Source organism: Ictalurus furcatus, chromosome 1 (assembly GCF_023375685.1).
Source record: "Ictalurus furcatus strain D&B chromosome 1, Billie_1.0, whole genome shotgun sequence".
Lineage (NCBI taxonomy): Eukaryota > Metazoa > Chordata > Actinopteri > Siluriformes > Ictaluridae > Ictalurus > Ictalurus furcatus.
Genome location: NC_071255.1, coordinates 12,908,497 through 12,928,809, shown reverse-complemented (window position 1 = coordinate 12,928,809; position 20,313 = coordinate 12,908,497). Strand labels below are relative to the sequence as shown.

The 20,313-nt window shown below is 39.3% G+C and overlaps 2 protein-coding genes across 2 annotated transcripts in view; one reads left to right on the top strand and one right to left on the bottom strand.

Moving 5' to 3' along the window:
* The window catches only part of itga10 (integrin, alpha 10), a 40,786-nt gene extending 31,622 nt beyond the window's left edge, over window positions 1–9,164 (top strand). Inside the window, exons 16-31 of the mRNA XM_053626746.1 lie at window positions 207–337; window positions 419–585; window positions 747–889; window positions 982–1,092; window positions 2,131–2,216; window positions 2,356–2,497; window positions 2,607–2,699; window positions 2,811–2,887; window positions 5,041–5,130; window positions 5,436–5,520; window positions 5,688–5,801; window positions 5,948–6,055; window positions 6,217–6,330; window positions 7,788–7,883; window positions 7,999–8,112; window positions 8,669–9,164. Coding sequence (XP_053482721.1) covers window positions 207–337; window positions 419–585; window positions 747–889; window positions 982–1,092; window positions 2,131–2,216; window positions 2,356–2,497; window positions 2,607–2,699; window positions 2,811–2,887; window positions 5,041–5,130; window positions 5,436–5,520; window positions 5,688–5,801; window positions 5,948–6,055; window positions 6,217–6,330; window positions 7,788–7,883; window positions 7,999–8,112; window positions 8,669–8,722 — 1,725 coding nt within the window. The 3' untranslated portion in view covers window positions 8,723–9,164. The remainder of the gene's footprint in view (window positions 1–206; window positions 338–418; window positions 586–746; window positions 890–981; window positions 1,093–2,130; window positions 2,217–2,355; window positions 2,498–2,606; window positions 2,700–2,810; window positions 2,888–5,040; window positions 5,131–5,435; window positions 5,521–5,687; window positions 5,802–5,947; window positions 6,056–6,216; window positions 6,331–7,787; window positions 7,884–7,998; window positions 8,113–8,668) is intronic.
* A 182-nt stretch (window positions 9,165–9,346) lies between these two features.
* polr3c (polymerase (RNA) III (DNA directed) polypeptide C) lies at window positions 9,347–20,277 on the bottom strand. The gene is made up of 15 exons (XM_053626759.1): window positions 20,142–20,277; window positions 19,004–19,150; window positions 18,520–18,784; window positions 15,692–15,907; window positions 13,887–13,969; window positions 13,672–13,776; window positions 13,103–13,195; window positions 12,918–12,998; window positions 12,757–12,808; window positions 12,551–12,611; window positions 12,309–12,459; window positions 11,747–11,848; window positions 11,182–11,231; window positions 10,779–10,928; window positions 9,347–9,729 (listed from the first exon to the last, which is right to left on the bottom strand). The coding sequence occupies exons 2-15, from the start codon at window positions 19,148–19,150 to the stop codon at window positions 9,648–9,650; spliced, it is 1,638 nt and encodes a 545-aa protein (XP_053482734.1). The 5' UTR covers window positions 20,142–20,277; the 3' UTR covers window positions 9,347–9,647.
* Window positions 20,278–20,313: the final 36 nt, after the last annotated feature.

Sequence of the window (20,313 nt, the reverse complement as noted above, 5' to 3'; positions counted from 1 at the left end):
AAGACAGTTTAGTAATGATGGCATGAAAAGAACATTCCATTTGGTGCAAAATGTGCATTATATCAGTATGTCCACAAGCTCATCACTGTTTTATATTTTTACTCCATCCTCCCTGATTCTGTCATCTATATCTGACATTTCCCTTTCTTACACTCTTTCGCTATCTTGTTCAAAATTTCTGCCTGTCTCTTTGCCTCTTCCTGTAGCGTATCTCTGCCTCCTCTCTCTCTGCAGGCCTGCAGTATTTTGGCCGCAGTCTGAGCGCATTGTTGGATATGGATGGAGACAATCTACCGGATCTGGCAGTCGGAGCTCACGGCAGTGCCGTCCTCCTCAGGTGCGCTACAACATCAGCACGTGGCGCGGTTCTTTTTCCCTTAGTGTTTTCTACTCCTTATGTGACAACTCTTATATTCAGGTCTCGCAGCATAGTGCAGATCAACATGAGTCTGTCCTTTCAGCCACACTCCATCAACGTCATACAGAAAAACTGCCACAAGGGCGGCCGTGATTCAGCATGCCTTACCGCCACCGCCTGCTTCCGGGCCGTGTCCCGTTCCCCAGGATCAGATGGCACAACCTTTGGTACAACCAACTCCCAGTTTGACACATACACTCATTAAATCTGCTCAGTGTTTTATCAGCTTAAAATAAATTTATTTTATTTTATTTATAATCATGTAACCATGCATTAACTCTCTACATGCACTTTGTACTCTTCAATTCCCTCCTTGGCCATTTTTCAGATCTGCAAGTGGGGGCCATGTTGGATGACAGAAAGTTGTCTGCACGTGCTTTGTTTGATGCCAACTCTCAGAGGCAGATACTGACAGGGGTCAGAGTTGAAGTAGGACAGTCTGTGTGCCACACACTGCCCTTCCATGTATTTGTAAGTCCACACAATACAGACACAGACAGACAGATAGACTGATTATTCTTATTTCCTTACTGTTTCTGCATCTCTGTTTGTTTGATCAACAGGACACAGCAGACTACATCCGACCAGTCAGTTTCTCCCTGAACTTCAAAATCAATGACACAGATAGTGGTCCAGTGCTCGATGAAGGCTGGCCAACCACACTTAAGCAATCTGTGAGTTCAGTGTGTCTACAGTCTTTACTCGAGCTACATAAGAGAAGACCATTAAGACTCAACCCTTTACTTATAGCCCTGTGTTCATAGCGGCAGTGATATGGCATGACAAAGCAGCTGGATGTCAATCGTTTTAATGGAAGATAACTTTATGCACCGATGGAAGTAAGGGATGGAGTTACAGTATTTTTTCCAAGCATTATCCTGGTCAGCATCATGGTGGATCTGGAACATATACCCTGGATGGAACACTAGTCCATCACAGGGCAACAAACACACACACGCTCCAAGCTCTGGACATAATAATCCTGACCATAGCATTATAAGGTTCTGTCTTAACCCAGACAGAAGTGTAGTTACAGAAGTGTAGTTATTCTGACTAGATAATGATCTAAGCTTAAGCTAAGGATATATAGTGGCTTGCATAAGTATCCCCTCCCACCACTATCCAGATAAGGAGGGCATTATTCAGAGATACTACCACCACCATGCTTCACTGTGAGGAATTCTCAGAGTGCTGAGCAATGCTGGGGTTTTATGTGTATAATTTTTAAAAAACTATATTCAACCCCCCCCCCCACCCCCATCCCTTTCCCCTTTAATATCATGGGTTATTTTGGGTAGATTCATGACATATCATCCCAATTAAGTCAATTTCGGTTTCAGGATGTACCTCACAAAATGTACCTACATGTACCTACAAAATGTGGAAAGGCTGTTAGCAGACCTATTTACTCATATTTGTTTTCAATCAATGCCCCCAAACCAGTGAATGATACTCCCAGTAGTGCTTGTGGATAGTATATATAAACGGAAGACCACTGTTTTTTTCCCCCACAAACATTTTCATCTCATTTTAAGTGTGAAGGCTGATTTATGGTTTAATAGGTAGCTTTGCATACATTCTGTAGCTAACAATTACATTTCTATATTGTACTATCCAGGCTGCCATTGTGAACACAGGTATCCTAATACTGAAAACAGTACAGAAGATCTTGGAAATTGTGGGCAATGTCTGACCACGTGTGTGTTTGATAGATTTCGTTTTATAAAGACTGTGGAGAAGATGATTTGTGTGTGACAGACCTGGTTTTGCAAGCTCACATGGACATCAAAGGAACAAGGTACTACTAACAGGCTCTTAAGGTAGCCTGAACAAGGCCTAATGAGCAAACATAATTGTTTAGGACTGAATAAAAGAGAGGCTTGGTTTGTGATCTTGTATCAGTGTTTTATTAAGGGTAATCCCCTGTGTGCTGGCAGGCAACAGCCTTACGTGATCCGCAGTCCTCGAAGACGTCTTGCTGTGGAGGTTCAGCTTCAGAACCAGTTAGAGAATGCTTATAACACCAGCCTCATTCTTTATTACTCCAAAAACCTACACTTCAGCAGCCTGAGTATACGGGTAAACATACTTCTGTTTCCAAGAACATGTTGTCTATTCCTTATCCACTGCAATGGTTGACTGCAATTAACTAAATGAAGGTGAAATTAAAATGTTCTCTTTCTCTCAGGAGGATGGCCAATTTAAGATTGAGTGTACTGGACTGAGTCACAATATTCACTCTTGCAATGTTAGCTATCCAGTCTTTCGCTCTGGGTCCAAGGTGCGAGCTCTACTTCTGTTGCTCAATTCCTCCTTATAGTCTCAGTTCAACCAGCTGTTAAACTCCATCTCAAGCCCATCCTCTTAACTCTCATTCTCTTTTTTCTGTTAGGTGAACTTCATGTTGGAGTTTGAATTTAGTTGCACATCTCTTATCAATAGAGTTCAAATGAAGCTAGTTGCAGCAAGGTAGATGCACGCACACACACACACACACGTACAGTACTGTGCATAAGTCTTAGGCACATGCAAAGAAATGCTGTAAAGCAAAGATGCAAAGAAACAAATATGCTGTATAGAGCAACAAAAAGATTGGTGTGACAACCAAATAGTCTTAGGTACAATTTGTGCAGTTTTATAAGGAAACTGGCTGGTAGGTTTTACTAAGCATCTTAGAGAATCTGCCAAAGTTCTTCTGGGAGATTCTTACTGCTGCACTTGCTTCTATATAATGCATGCAAATCCCAGCAGCCTTCATTGTGTTTTTTTGTCTGAAAGAAGCAGCACCCTTCATTATATTTTCTGGTCTGTTACATAATATGTTGCTTTCTTTACTGACATACAAACTTTTTCTGTAACTATTTTTTTTTGTTGGAAAAGTAATGTTTGAATACATAAAATATACTATACAGTATCTAACAAAATTTGTACTGAAAAAAAAAAAACTTGTGCACAATACTGTATATGCACACATTGGGGGAAATAAGTATTGGATGTGTCAACATTTTTTTTCAGTAAATATATTTCCAATGAGGCTATTCACATGAAATTTTCACCAAACTTTGGTATTAACTCAGGAAATTCAAACATTAAAGTCCATAAATGAAGTTATATGTAATAAAGAGGAATGACACAGGAAAAAAGTATTGAACACGCTAACTGAAAATTATTTAATACTTAGTGGAGAAGCCTTTGTTTGTAATGACAGCTTCAGGACGCTTCCTGTATGAAGAAATTAATGGGCCGCTGTATTCAGGTGTGATATTGGCCCATTCTTTTAAAAATATTGTCTTTAAATCTTGTTCAATCTGATTCAAGTCAGGTGATCGACTGGGCCATTTTAACACCTATATTTACTGAAAAAAAAGTTGATGCGTTCAATACTTATTTGCCCAACTGTAAATAAATTTGTTATAATGTGCACATACATAAAAAGCTAGAAGTACAACATCAAAAATGCATCCATGTCTCTGATATGTAAGGAATAAAATATAATGTGACGTGCTGTTATAGAAAAATAGTCAACAGTGTGGTGGATAGTCAACAGTATGATGCAGTTATCCCCCCAAGTTGATTATTTTCCTATCACAGCATGCCAGAAGGTGTTTTATTCCTCTTATACCACAGCAATTAGCAAATGATTACAATTTTTATTTATTAAAGAATGATAAGTTAACACTTTTAACCACTTATTAATACATTTAATGTTGTGGAATGTCCATGAGAAAAGTTAGTTAATCTGATCACTGTCACACTTTAAAATGTAGATTAGATTTTAATTGAAAATACAAACAAATGCAAAACAGTAACTGTAAAACGTGTGGCAAAAACTAAGGCAAAGAATAAACATTAAATAAAGCCCATGATCCCAACAACAGAACCGACGGCAGAGAAAGACAAACGCAAGACAAAGAGTGCAGTTCAAACTTTTGCTAATATACACATAAGTGCTCATTAACATGAACTTGATTCAGGTGCAGGTGGTCATGTGACAGTGATGCAGTGAGGTGCAGTGGCTGCTGGGAACTGTAGTCCAGAGTTCCTTCTCTGCTATTACATGACAATCGTTTATATTATCATAGCTATAAGAAGTTAATACACCATTAAAAAAGAAATGCATCTTGTCATGTTACAGAGAAACTACAAAGTGAAAAAGTGGTCTCTTGTGAAGACTTTCCCATGGTGGAGAACTTTAAAGAAAGGCTTTAACCTCTGACTGTTGCAAAACACTAACACTAGAGACTCCTTACATAAACATTAAATAAACGTCTCTTCACAATATCAACACTTAGACGTTTTTTCTTTGTCAAGTAACGTTTTGTTTTTAAAAATCAGTTTATTTTTAGAATTTTGATTGTGGGGTGTCCAAACATTGAGTTAGTTGTAATTATGGAAATGATAGCGTATTAGAACGAGCACATTAACGTAACCATGTGATTTGAATCAACACCGTCACTTCCAGGATCAGCCGAGAATCCAAAAATGCTGTGGTATAGAGACTATTGCAGCTTGATAAAATGCACGTAACAGGATTATGTATGCTAACCAGCACAGATGGTTGAGTGTGTATTAATGTTATTGGGGTTAAATACAGATACTAATGCGCATGTGTTTGGTCACAGTGACAGTGTTGAGCGAGAGGACACTCTGTCAGACAACAGTGTTCAGTTACAGAGTGTAGTTCAGTACGAGCCTGATCTCTTCATCACCAGGTTAGTGACTTATTACCACTAACGTTGTTTAGATTCAAACTAGCTGGCTTTTTTTCTCTGGATTTCATTGCACCCATGTTCCTTTTCTGTTGTTTTTGTGCGTATGCTTCTGATAGCACTTGTGTTTCATTAGCTTTTCATACTCTTAGACCATAAAAGTGTGATGTTAGATTCCCTCACTAGCCAGAACAGTGTTTTTGGAACACTGTATGAACCATTAAGAAAACGCTGCGCATTTCAAGTACAGTATTTCATATATGAAATGTGCAAATACTCCATCTTTCTCTTGGTTTGGTCCTGTGCAGTGATTCCAATCTAAACCGCTATGAGGTCCATCCTACCAGGACTGTATCAGAGGGGACAGGACCTGAATTCTACACAAATTTCAGGGTGTGTGCTATAAGTAGTGGTCAGTTATCAAGACCGATTAATAATTAAGCTTAATATCTGTATATAATGAAACCTGTGTTTGTTTTGTGTGATGATGTCATCATTCACAAACTGATGAATATCAGTTGTGTGTGCTTATATGAATATTTGTGCATTTGTGTGTTTAGGTACAGAATCTAGGCTGTTATGCGGTCAGCAACCTAAAGCTGAGTGTCAGTTTACCCTCTGTAGCTGCCGCAGACAGAGCTTTTGCTTCTGTAGTGGATGTGTTCTCTCACAATGTGAGTGTTAATCTTGTGTGGGTAGTGGCAAGTCATTTACAATAGAACATTACATACATGCAGTTTAACATTTGTTTTAATGCATGCAGAGTGCAGTTATGTCTGCATTTATATGAACATATGGGGTTTTGTGTGTTTGTGTGTAGACCTCTGGTGTAAACTGCAGTATTAAGAGTGAACTAGCCCAGATGAAAGCTGCTCAGAGAGACGTGCGTCTGCTGCATCCTGACGACATGAAGAAAAATGAATTTTTAGTAAGAGATATTGACTTATTTTTATTCACCCCTAAACGCCTCACATGTTATATCATCAAGTATAGGGAACCACATGCTGGTATATGCATAAACCTGATAGTATGTTAAATATATTGTATTCATGTGTTAAATATCTCTGGGTATTAAATATGTATGTGCAGAACTGCAGCTCTTCTTGGTGTGTGGAGGTTGTGTGTCAAATCCAGCAACTGTTGAAGGGACAGACAGCCGTTATTCGCATCACTAGAAGGGTGCATGACAACTTCTTCAGACAGGTAAGGAGCACACAAACACACACACACACACACACACACACACACACATAAGTATATGTATGTATGTATGTATGTATGCATAGTACAATGGAGGTCACAAGCTTACATACACCTTGCAGAATCTGCACAATGTTAACAACAGGGAAAAAAAATAAGAGGGATAATGAAAATAGCATGTTTTGTTTATTTAATTCTGCCCTAAATAAGCTATTTCACATAACAGATGTTTACATATGGTCCACAAGGCAAATAATAACGGAATAAGAATTTGCACCGATCATCCTGTTCAAAAGTTTACATCCCCCTGGCTCAATGTATCATGTTGCCTTCTTGGGAATCAGTGAATGTTTACACCTTTTGTAATACTATTAGTTGTGTACGAGTCCCTCATTTGTCCTCAGTGTGAAAAGATGGATCTGAACATCATATAGCCACTGATGGAAAGGGGTCAAATACGCAGAAGATGCTGGAAAAGCAAATAATGTGCAGGACCTGGAGGATTTTTATGAAGAACAGTGGGCAGTTTAACTGCTCAAGACAAACAAGGGACTCATGAACAACTCTCACAAAACATAAACACAGTCGTTGATCATCCAGCACACAATATTAAGAATCAAGTGTATGTAAACTTTTGAAGCAGTTCATTTGTGTAAATTCAGTTATTATTGTGTCTTGTGGATGATATGTAAACATCTGTTATGTGAAATAGCTTATTCAGGGCAGAACTAAATAAAAAAACTAAATGCAATTTTATGATCTGTCTTCTTTTTAGATTTTTATGATCCCTCTTATATCCTGTAATGGTATAATATAGTTAAAATGTTTGTATACATTAAAATATGTTTGTCAAAACTTGCATAGAATTCCAGTCTGGGGAGCAGAATTGTAATATTGCCTGTACTGAAGAATATACGTATAATTCTGGCAAAATAAGGCACCTCGGTAGGTTGCTTCTCTCTTATTCTGATCTCACCGGTGCACAAAAACTAGCTGCCCTCTGTAAAAGTTACGCTTTCCAACCAGTGGGAAAATTTTCAGAATAGAGAATTTTACCCGTTGTGGTTTCTCTCTAACAGGACAAGCTGTTTTTTTTTTTGTTTTGTTTTATTAACTTCAAGAGAAAGTAAAAAAGAGAGGTTATAAAGTAAGTAATAAAAGGAACTTGCTTTGTAGATGTTCCATGATATAACATGCAACTATAAACTGAGATAAAAGTGTCTTTTCATTCTTTAATTAATAATAACATTTAATGGTTGGTCTCATGCTGTGATCTAAGAGCAATGAAACACGGCGGTAATGCATCACACCACCCAGTCATTGATTATTTTCTTATAATACCATGCCCTATCGTGTTTTATTCCTTACAGCATGCAAACAACTTTACCAAACATAAGGCTTTGTTAAACCCTTACAATCCCAATGTAAATGAATCATTTTGTTTGTGCTTTGTTTGTCAGGCTAAGTTCAAAGCTGTGATGATAGTCAGCTCCTACCACCTGTCTGCTCAAGAGTCTAATCTGATCACACTGGGCAATGCTGGTCTTTGGAGGGAGGTGAGAGGACTGCTGGGACTCAGATACAACCAACATTATATAATATACATAGGTCATATGATACTTGCTTCTGAAGAATCGTGTGGTTTATTGTGTGATTGTGTTGTGTGTGTAGACCGTGCTGGAAGTACTTAAGGGTCGTTCAATTCCAATTTCTCTGTGGATCCTCATTGGCAGTATCATTGGAGGCCTGCTGCTGCTTGCACTTATCATTTTCATCCTTTGGAAGGTACGGACATTATACTTAGTATTTATTTTTTTATGAGATACTGATTTTTGTTTTGTGCTGATTATTGGCTAATATTCAATTCTTCAAGGCATCCGTAACACTTACCTTTAAAGAACTTTTTATTTAATGTACAGCTTACATACCGCTCAAACACTGATGATTCCCACTCACACATAAAAGTAAACTTTATACATGAGGAACGTCTTTGGTTTACACCAGCAAACCCAAACGCAATTACATCTACATAATCAGAGGCATATGTTTCACCGAACTGGCACCATCACAAACTTTACACAATGGCTTTTCTTATTCTGCGACTCTTGGTTTGCCTCTCAAATTACATTTCTGCCTGCCAACTCAAAAGATCTGTTTAACAGTATAAGTGTAGGCTAAATATTGCAAATAAGGCAAACAAATACAGCATTGCAACTTGATCCCGTTTAGTACCACGGAAACGTATTAAATACAGATTTTCTACTAGAGAAGAAAATCTTCTAGTGTACTGTGGTTAAAGGCAGCTTGAGATTACTCACTTCTTCTCCTATCTTCCTTCCAGCTGGGCTTTTTCACAAGGAAACAGAGAAAAGATGACGAGGACCACAAGGACTGAGTTTCACCTCTACTGAAGCACTGAGCTGATATGCCTCACATGGTGATCTAATAGTGCAGTTTAAAAATTGACTCCTTCCCTTCCTCCGGGAGTAGAACACTTACCTATTATACCTGCTCCACGTCTCTGAGAGACGCAAGTGCTAGCAACAGTATTGGATTATAGAAAGCAGAAATGCCTATTGAGCGTAAGCACTATGTGAATAAAGCAGGCAGTGAGTTGAGGCTTGGTCAGGACAGAATTTCAACTCAGTTTAGAAGTCAAATGAAAGATCTCAAGGAGGCTTCCTAGCGCACGGTAATGAATGGCCTTAATATAGCTACAGCGAGGCCCTGCTAATGTCAGGCTGTATTTGGATTGCAGAGAAGAGGAGGGTGGGGAAGAGGACAAGAGTGCAATGAAATGCTAGTGCATTCAGGCATAGGCGCAAGAGGTGTAATTCAAATCAAATTCACTTTATTTATCTGCATACAAATACCAATTTTTATTCAGTCGGTGTTCATTTCTCAGGTTTGCATTTCTCATGTTTTGAGTCGAAAATTGATGTTGAATAAAGTTTTGTAAATCATTTTAAGCTGGCATTCATTGTGAATTGAGATCTCATATTTGACACCCACACAAGCGTTCATTAAATCAAGTACTTTTATTATCATTATGATCATATTGTATTTGAGTCCATATCTGCAATAAAATAATCCGTTCTCTAGCTAAAACATACTTATACGAAAGGTATTACAGACCAGCTTGATGGAAGTACTAAGCTAGTCATCCTTCCTCATAACTCAAATAATCATCTAAACAAATATGAGTAAATGTAGTAAAAATACAAAGCAAGGCCAATTGTACATATTTGTGACTCCCCTCATGCACAGACACAAACCCAACGACTTCAGGAACTAGATCGAACTAAACATCCACTACTGTATCAGCGTGAAGATGCAGCTGAGTTAATATAAGACTCTAGAAGGAATATCGTCTCATCCACCTGGTTCTCGCTCGAATCCAACCTGACAGTAGACAGAGAAAAAGACAGTTTTTTAATCAAACATGATTATGTAGTGCTAATTATGTTTAGTGTTCTATATTGTAAATCTATGATTGCTGATGTGGAACCCTTAATTAGAGCAGTGGTTTTCAAAGTGGGGGCTGCCAGGGGGCGCCCCGGGGGCCTCAACAATTTGGTGTGAAAAATAAATACATGATTTTCTCTTTCTCACTCTCAGACAACCACACACACACATACAATCAATTCCTAATCTAATGTAATGTAAAGATGCAAGATGTAATTATTAATTAAAAAAGGGGGGATATATTCAGAAGTCTGTATTTTTAATGTGTTTTAAAGACATCTTGCAAAAGGGGGGCCTCAGTCAAATGTTAATGCCATTTGGGGGCCTCGCCCTGGAAAAGTTTGGGAACCGCTGAATTAAAGCACCCTTACATACACACACATAAAATATATACACTATAATACAGTGTGTGTGTGTATATATATTACACACGTTGTATATACCTATAACATACTAGGCTGATTAGTGTAGTTTGTATGTAGTCATTTAGTACTTGGCTGGGATGCTAATGATTAATCAACAATCGATGGTTGATTAAGCAAGGTCATCATTAGAGCGTGTAGTTCTGAGGTGCGTGCCGGCTCATGCGCAAAACACAAATTAAGCGAGCGTTTGGGATCATTTTACAACACATTCACAACCCATGCTCGCTGATATGATTTCTCTTGCTCAACGGCAACTTCGGGAAGGTGATTTTTATAATGTTGGGGGCGGGACACTTCAGAATCTAAAGAGCATTTGATTGGACAGAAAATCTGACGAGAAGCTGAAGCGCAGAATGAGGTCATCAAACGTTTTGATTCGTATTCGTGGTAGAGAGAGGCTGTAAATTTTCAATGCCTGTATCTTCTAAATGTGAATTCTGTCATTGTTTTGGTGCACACTAGCTTATAGGTAACCTTAAGGATAACATATTCATACTGAAAGCCACAAAACGTAAGTGTTGATTACATGGGGACTTTAATACAGACTAGTGCTACAGTTACTTGTTGATATGATGGCGGAGAGCCTCTAGCTGCTGTCTCTCGGGTGCAGTGATCATCTCTTCCACCTCGGCCAGCTGAGCCGTCTCTGCCCCGCTGGCCTGCAGGGATGCCAGGATTGCTTCTATACGCTGTGACTTCTCCAAATGACGCCTTTCGATCAAGCAGGCAAGTCACCAAATGATCCAAAAAACAGCATAATACAAATTCACATCACTAGTCCTACAACGACAGAGCGCTGCACAGTGCTTTTCCTTTTTCCAAAATACCTCAACAAAGTCCAGCAGAAGTACAATGAGGTGTAAGAGCAGAGAAAAATCACTAAATCATGCAGTGACTTGAACCTCTAATATATCCTCTAAATTGTATTTATTATTCAGCAATTAAAAGGCAGGGAGGAACTCACTTGTTTTCTTTGGTCTCAAACAGTCTCCTCTCTATCAGGTTACTCACCGCCTGTGGGTATACACAACCACACAAACATGAACACACAATCTCACATATATTCTGTCCACACCAGAACTCAAATAGCTTAGCCAATTTTTAATCAGATAAGTGTGTGTCTATAAATCTGAAGATGAATCTAGAATCTAGACGAGCTGCAGTAATAATTGTTGAAACACTCTGCTTGCACTTTGGTCCAAAATGTTCTGTTTCTCTGGAAACTCACTGTACTACTCTTCTGCTACGGCTACATCAAACTTTTGGTCACACATGCTCAGAGAAGGATTTAGTTTATTTGTTTTCTGCTCAACTGTCTGCTAATTTAGAATAGTAATGAAGACATTAACACTATGAAATAACATATGGAATTAATACCATGACCAAGAAAAGTGTTCTACAAATCAAGACCATTTTATATTTTAAAATTTAAAATGAAATGCTTAATCGATTATGAAAATAATCATTAGTTGCAGCCCTATATATACAGTATGACACTGTGTGTGTGTGTGGGGGGGGGGGGGGGTTACCTTGTAGCAGTTCTGCAGCAGGAGTCTGGCGGTGGGCAACTGGTTAACAGTATAGAGGTAAAAAGTACGGGAAGGGGCGTGGTCTGGTGTCTTTGGGATTTCCTAGAGACAGCAAACAAGACAAAAGTTCAGATAGACTTTATTTGGTCTCATTTACTTTTCTAAACTCATCACAATCATTATGTTGCTGAACATCTCAGTTGTTTGACCAGAGTGTCATGGAAGGTGTATAACAAAAAGTCATGGAAATAGTAGGGTTTTTTTTCCTGAAGTACCTTTTACAAACTGCAACTTTAACCTCACTGAAAGTTTAGTGTGGGTGTGGGGTGTGGTCAAGCAGCACTTGTGAATAGAAGGCGGGGTCTTGGAGAAGGAAAGGGGAATTTCACGTACAAACGTACAGTACACCTGTGTGTGATCAACAATACTCTCTTTATATGCTGTGTGTCTCACAGTGAGGGACTCTCTGCGCACAGAGAGCCAGTGGTGCAAACTGGAATAATCAATAAGTACATTTTTATACCCTTACATGACTCTTTCAACACTTGTGACTGTGTGTTACCTGTAGCTGGACCAGGTTCTCAGACAGCAGAGTGTACAGCATGTCTTTAGCCTCCTTCGCTGGAATCATGGCAAAATCCTCCACCTGCTTCTGCTCCAAGTGCTTCTTCCGTAACAACAGGCGGAAAATCCGGGCTGACCGTGAACCGAATCTGACTCCAGCATAAAGGGAACAAGATCCAATTACACACAAAAAGCAGTTAAATTCTAACTTTAAATGAACCAGAAGGTAAACAAGCTCACCGCTCCTGGACTACAGACTCCAGTGTAGCTCTGGCCAGGTTAGCTAACGCTCGGTGCAGATCTGAACACAAGCTCAGGCTCAATACTCATTTAGTCTCTACACCACTCCAGTGTTTTATCCTTCAAATCAACTAAAAATTAAATACAATGTGTAGCCATAACAGACTGTTGCTAATTCAGTTTAGGCACAGTGCAATTAAGGATACTGACAACGTACATTCCTCCTCCACTGTCACCCGTCTTACCCACGAACTCCATCTGAGAAAAACAGGAACAGGGCATAGAAACAGAGAGTGGTATGTGCTTACGAATGACTGCTGAGGTCATGCCTATAAGCATACATGTCATTTCATTTAATTTCTTTTACCGGATCATCCACCAGTAGAGTCAGGTACTGGTCCAGTATGGGTCTGGCGATGTTGTAACTGGGAGGGAGTGCTCGGAAGATCTTACAGAAAATATTTAACATGGTTTAACATTTAACACCACTAAAACAAGGCATGAGAAAGAGAAGCAGCACAATCTCAATCCACGTTGTTGCATGTGTTTTACCTCGTTAGCTGAAACGGCTTGCGTGTAGGCAGCAGTAGCTGGTGTTGTCACTTCGCTCATTCTCAGCATGGTTCTGACAATCTCACTGCTGGTCTATGTGCAAGGGGGTGCAAGGGGGTGAGGAACATGGGTAAATGGTACTGGCAGGGAGGTAGGTGTTCAATAAGCCACAAGATGTGTGTTAGAGTAATTTTATCACGGGTAAGGATGCCTAAAACCCCCTTACCCATGATATAATCACTGTAAATCATGGCTTTTCTAAAACAGCGACAAAAACAATATGATAAATAATCTAATTTATTATTAATAATATTTCTGATTTTTAAAAATAAATCTGCCACACAATGTAGTGAATTAACAGTAAGCTATGCTTGCTGAGCAACACAACAGGCTTTAAGTTTAAGAAACACTCTAAACTAGGTTGGCACATGAATCTAGAAATGGTATGCACAAATCGAGGACTCGAGCATGGCTCAGCTAATCGGATTTTAGAACAGAAACCGTGACATTTTATTAAATGCAATATGACACGATGAAGGACTGCAAGCATTTGGTTGGTAGAGCTCTACCTGGTCCAGTTTGGAAGCTACAGCACTGATGATGGCCTGATGTCTGAAATGTAAGTGAAACCGCTCAAAATTCACCTGCCAGTAAATTCCCTCATCGCCACACACCTGAAGAGAGAGGAGTGACAAAGCAGAAAGTATGTCATTGTGTAGACTTCATGAATCGCTGTGGTGATACACATTTATACACATTCTGTTTGAACAGTAGAAACATTCACCTCTGTGTTTTCCAATTTGGCTCGCTTTGCTCTTCGGTCATTTGCTTCTGCATCTCCACTTGATCGCCTGCGTTTACCCCGACCTGAGAGAGAAAACACCAGCATGCATCATCTTACACTTACAGTTGCAATCAAAAGCATTCAACCCCCATTGCAAATCAGGTTTCTTGTCAAAATGTACAGACTTTCGGCTGTTAGTAATGAACAAATCAAACAAAAGCAATTGAAATAGTTCAACACAACGAATGCTTCAAGCGGTTTCTCAATAGGTCTTTTACAGTCGCTCGAGGGTTTTTCACAGCCTGCATTCTCAGAAATCTGGTTGGAGCCGTTGATAGCTTCCTTTTTCGGCCCCATCCAGGTATTTCATAGTTTTTCTACCCCTAGCCAGTTCAGGTATTTCATGTGTTCCAGCTCAAGCACACCTGGTGCAGCTAATGAAACCCTTGATTAGTTGCATACATCCATGAAGGCCCCACCTCACAACTTACAGAATCTGCTTCTAACATCTTGATGCTAACATCTTGGTGCCAGACACCACAGCACACGTTCAAATGTCTTGTGGAGTCCATGCCTCGGAAGGTCAGAGCTGTTTTGGAGGCACAAGGTGGACCTACACAATATTCGGCCGGCGGGTGGTTTTAATGTTATGGCTGATCTGTGTATACGTTTCCCAGAGGCTCTACACATATCTTAGATTGATAGGACGCGACTAGCATACTAACTTTTGCTAACTAACTAAAATATTGTGTACAAAAACACAACACTCGGTTACTTCCATTTTTAACCCAATCTGTCGTCTCTGTGTATTTTTTTAATCTAATCTGTGCATTTTATTCTCCAACCTGTTAAACAAAAAGGTTTCGAACAACCCAGATAGTGGTAGCACACTAACTAAACCCCATAACAGAGCTTAAAAAAAAGACAGATCAGATGTGCATAGGGATGGATCAGATAATACCAACGAACATGAGATTTCCAGCTCAACAATTTCTCAGCTAGGTGACAAATTCCACAACAACGATAATAAATCAGCTGATTTCACCCATCATTCTATAATCTTCTTCTTTTTTATCGTGTACCACCCACTAGCTTCACACCAAATTAAAGAGTTCAATTCAGCAAGGAAAAAAGCTAAAATTCATCACTCCTGATCTTTTTTTTTCTCTTGATATTACATTATACTGGACTCTTTCAATCCTTTCTGGCTTGTTTACTCTCTCATGTGCACAGTCACTCTCCCTGGTTTGCTGCACATCCTGCCTGCCACTATGTATTCAGACTTCTTTTGTGCCTGAAATCGTAATGATGTATTATGTATGATGTGCGCATACAAATTTCCTGCCACTTCCTGCCACAGCTCTGACTGTAAATTACCATTACTGGATTGTCACAGCAACTCACAGCAGCACAAGAACATCTTATCGTAGAGTATTTTGTCTCCCCAGACTACATAATAATAAATTTTCACTTAAAAAAAAACTCACTAGAAAAACTAAACACTATACCTTTAACCTGTTTTTTTTTTTTGGCTGATTTTAATTTACCATTTCTAACACACCGGGGGAAAAAACAATGAAATATTGTTTTTAAAAAATGACACATTATAAATCACCATTTTCAGACTTGCCATGCAAGTTGCCCTGGAGCCAAGTGTTTGTTTAATATTTGTCATGGTATGAATTCTTCATCAATCAATAACACAGCATGTAAGCAATGGCCTTAAGGACCTGCATCAACATTTCATTACAGAGTGTTAGAATTTTCTAATACAAAATATGTGCAGACAAGTGGGAGACGCTCACCAGAGAGGTGGATCTGGGGGAGTTTATAACAGTCCGGATGGCTCTCTGGTTGAGCAGACTGAGGTGTTGTATTAGCGGAAGACTCTGGAGTTCCCGAGGACGATGTTGTGACTGTTGCTCCCAAACTATCCACTGGAGGGCAGCGCTGAAGGAAATGAGTCTCCACCAAATTGGAGAATGCGTTAATCACCTCGTTGTAGTCCATACTCTGGCCATCTGGGTGCAGAAATTCATCAAAACTACTTGAATATGCTTTCAGTATACTATTTCAAATGGTAAAGGGGTGAAACAGTATAGTATACAGTATAGTAAACACTATACAGTATAGTAAATGCTCATACATGTGAAATACATGAAAGCTTCTAGGTGACTTATTCTTTTGGTAAAAGCGACACACCTATCAGCCATAAGATTAAAACCACCGACAGGTGAAGTGAATAACATTGATTATCTTCTTACAATGACACCTGTCAAGGGATGGGATACTGTACATTAGGCAGTAAGTGAACAGTCAATTCTCAAAGTCGATGTGTTGGAAGTAGGAAAAATGGGCAAGTGTAAGGATCTGAGCGACTTTGATACGGGCCAAATTGTGATGGCTAGATGACTGGGTCAGAGCATCAATTAATTCCCCAGATCTCAATCCAATCAAGCAGCTGTGGGATGTGCTGGACAAACAAGGCCAATCCATCGAGGCCCCATCTTGCAACTTACAGGACTTAAAGGATCTGCTGCTAACGTCCTGGTGCCAGATACCACAGCACATCTTCAGAGGTCTTGTGGAATCCAGTGTCTCGACAGGTCAGAGCTGTTTTGATGGCACAAGAGGGACCTACACAATATTAGACAGGTGGTTTAAATGTTATGGCTGATCGGTGTATATTGCTATGCCATAGTCCAGGAGTGGAGTTTGCCTTTTCAGTATGTAGTTGTGAACAAGCCTGCACTGAAAAAAAAGCTCACTGCATTTACTTAATTCAAACATCGGTTCCATGTGATTGAATTGTGTTACATTAGCACAATTTATTTTCGTACATCCAACGTGATTTGATCATGCATTTTCAAAGCCCTGAATAAAATTGAACTCTGTGTTCTCACCTGAAATGAGGGTCGAAGCTAGATCGCTCGCATTCAGCAACGTCCACTGCACTATTCTACCGCACATTCTAACCATGTTAATTTAATACTACAGTTATGAGATTTCATAATGCAATTTGTTTACGTTAATACCACGAGTGCTCGCTCTATACGTAATTCGATCTAATAATTAGAAACCTGTTTAAATTAAGTTTAGTATAAGCAATGAAATCACGTTTGGATAAGAACTTAATATTTATATGTAAACTATATATGTAATACGTTCTCTTAAATCTGACTGACCACACCCTTTTTCCCGTTCCCTTTTTTTATTTTTTTCCAGTGTGGGTTTGGCATAAGCTACAGAAATCAGATAAAGCCTACAGTGACTACATCCACCAAATTCTAAATGAAACCATTAAATCACATAATGGTAAACAAAAAAAGAAGAGAAAAAAAAAAGAAGTGCAACAATAGAATCTGTATTGTATTTAAGTTAGCACATTAATCTTGCTATCGTAGGATAGAAACAAAAGCAAAATGGCCATATAAATTACATACACAAGCGTTTCGCCTACAAAGCCATTTTCCCACAGTTCATCATTGTAAACGTCTCAGAAACCTTTTTTTTCCATATCATCATTTTGTTACTTCTGTCTCAATATAGTCAAGTAGGTACGTTTTAAATGAAAGAAGTTCATATTTTGTTAGCTACCTACAAATTTAATCATTTATATTTCTTCAAAAGGACGTAAAAAAAAAAGCAATCCTTCATTCTGATCAATCTGGCCATTGTAATGTCTGCTACAGTCTACCGTATCAAGACTTTATGTCAAATTCACATATGACATCAGCATTTATTTATTTATTTATTTATTTTAAAATCACATGATACATGATGCGATCGTATCACCATGTGTGATGCAAGCGTCCGGGTTCGCAGGACAGGGAACCTGATAAAACTTGCTCGTGCTGTGTTGATTTACAGAGACAGTTCCAGATGTGAGCGCTTTATTCTGGAGGAGACATCTGATTACAGATGCCACCTGGAGAAACTAAACACCATCCATACAGAGTTAAGTGACATTTCTTCAGTTCCGGCTCCAAACTTTTGCTTATATCAAAGGTTTTTAATGGACAACAGCTTCAAAAGAATTGGAGGGGATGTATCCCTAAATGTCCCCAGTATAAGTTATGTGCGATAGGGTTCTAGGTAAGTCTGCGCTCTCAGTTTCCTGCTAGTTGCCTGTTTCTTCTACCACAGTAAAGTTTACATGGTTTCTCTCACTGTGCAACCAAAAACATACAACACTCCTTATTGCTAGCTGTGCGTAAAGTTAAATGCTAGCTACAGTATAGCCTGTTTTTTTTCTTTTTTTGTTATCAGGATTAATATATCAGCACAAATGACTATATTTTTAAGTTTATGGTAGCCACAAATTAATAAAGTAAGGTCACAAGTTATTATCAAATAAATATCTTAAGTAAATTCTCAATGAGAAAATACTTTTTCACCCATTCCTGCCTAATGATTAATTAATTACTTAGTATGATGTTCCATGACATATGGTCTTAATATATTCATTTGTCGCCATGGTTTATTAAAAAACAACCACCATGTTACATCGGCAGCTCTGTAGACCCGCTACATAACATCAAGAACATTATTTCACGTGTTCCACATGAGCCAATCAGATGTACAGACTGCTATGTAACAAATTGTATAATGTATTACAGTACAGATCACTCACCCTCCATATTCTGTGTCAATCTGTCTGCTACAGTCCTGACCACACTGCTCATGGTCATCTGACCCCTCTGCAGAATCTCCTCAACAACCAGCTCTCCCGTGTCTCCGTACAGACTCTTAGCCATGTAGATGTAGCGCGGGTAGCGGAGCATGTAGAGAACGCGCTCACAGTTAATCTGATACTCAACAGGACCAGCAGGACCCCGGCGGCCGGGACCAAACTTCGACATACCGTGCTGCACCAGAACACACAGACACTTCTTCACCTAGTAAAGAACAAGCAAGGAATACCGAGGAATACCAAGAGAAAGACTGTAAGTTTGTAAGTCAGGTGTGCTTGATCAGTAAAATGTGCAGGACTTTTCCAGAAGAACCACAGTTGTCATGGAAAAAGAGCATGATTCAGAAAAGTAGAACAAATCCACATTTCTAAACAAAAGAAGAATGCAACGTAATGTGTATTCAGAGAAAAATGCTAAGGTTACCAGGTCAAGGGAAGTGCTGGTTTCATGAGCCAGAGCCCGCAGATTGAGAGTGCCACTGCGCAGCAGGTGAACTCCAACTTTCTCCACCACTTCACCAAAGTGCTCTCTCAGGAGGAGACCACACAGCCGAGCCTCCTGTGCTGTCATCTGGAAGTCACAAAGAGATCTGAATGGAAACTATGTAGCACTGTGTAACACCATGTAACTGTATGTAACTATTTGTAACTGTGTAACACTGTGTGACTGTGTGCAATTGTGTGTAACTGTGTTTCTGTGTGCACTTGTGTGTAACTGTGTAATACACACTGTGTTTCTATGTGCAATTGTGTATAACTCTGTGTGCAACTGCATGTAACTGTGTAATACACATTTTGCTACTGTGTGCAATTCTTTGTAACAAGACTGTGTAACACTGTTACTGTATGCAATTGTGTAACTGTGTAACACTGTTATTGTGTGCCATCGTGTGTAACTCTGTGTGCAATTGTGTAACACTGTGTAATCGTATAACACTGTGTGCAGTTGTGTGTAACACTGTGTGCAATTGCAATTGTGTTGCTGTGTAACTGTGTTTCTGTGTGCAACTGAGTAACTCTATTAAACTGTCAGGTGTAACTGTGTAAGCGCGTGCAACTGAGTAACTCTTTGAAACTGTGTCCTGTGTAACTTTGTAAGCGCGTGCAACTGAGTAACTCTATGAAACTGTCGTGTGTAACTGTGTAAGCGAGTGCAACTGAGTAACTATAAAACTGTGTCCTATGTAACTGTGTAAGCGCGTGCAACTGAGTAACTATAAAACTGTGTCCTGTGTAACTGTGTAAGCGCGTGCAACAGAGTAACACTATGTGTAACTGCGTGTAACTGTCATTGAATGTCATCACAAATAATCAGGGGCGATATTTGATGGATAATTCCAACGTTGTGTAGTGTGGAAGACAGCCATTATCACTTGCATTAGCCATTTAGTTCTTGCCCTAAAAAGCGAAAAATCTGGAAGAGTGGAGTTACAAGAGCCAGGCTGGATGGTTGCCTGCATGACAAGGACTGGTTAATGTAGTTAGCTGTTAGCTAACGGATGTTTACCACATTAGATGCTATCTTCCTTCGGAGGGAAAAGGAAACAGCAAATATTACGCACCTTTAAAATATTACCGACTTCGCTTCTTCGTGCTTACTGAGGAAATGAACCCATGTCAGTATGCGTTTTCGTTGGAAGTCAGCTCTCACATGGCTTTTCCAATAGACAATCCCTCAAGCAGCCAAGGCACTTCCGGTTACCGCCTTCTCCTATAGGCCAGCACTTGAGAAGT

Coding starts and splice junctions, on each gene's coding strand:
- polr3c (XM_053626759.1), bottom strand. CDS start 19,150: ATGACAGCACAGGAGGCTCGGCTGTGTGGTCTCCTCCTGAGAGAGCAC. Junction 12,460..12,550: donor GAGTCTGTAGTCCAGGAGCG/GTGAGCTTGTTT, acceptor TGCTGGAGTCAG/ATTCGGTTCACGGTCAGCCC. Junction 9,730..10,778: donor CTCCGCCATCATATCAACAA/GTAACTGTAGCA, acceptor GTCTACTGTCAG/GTTGGATTCGAGCGAGAACC.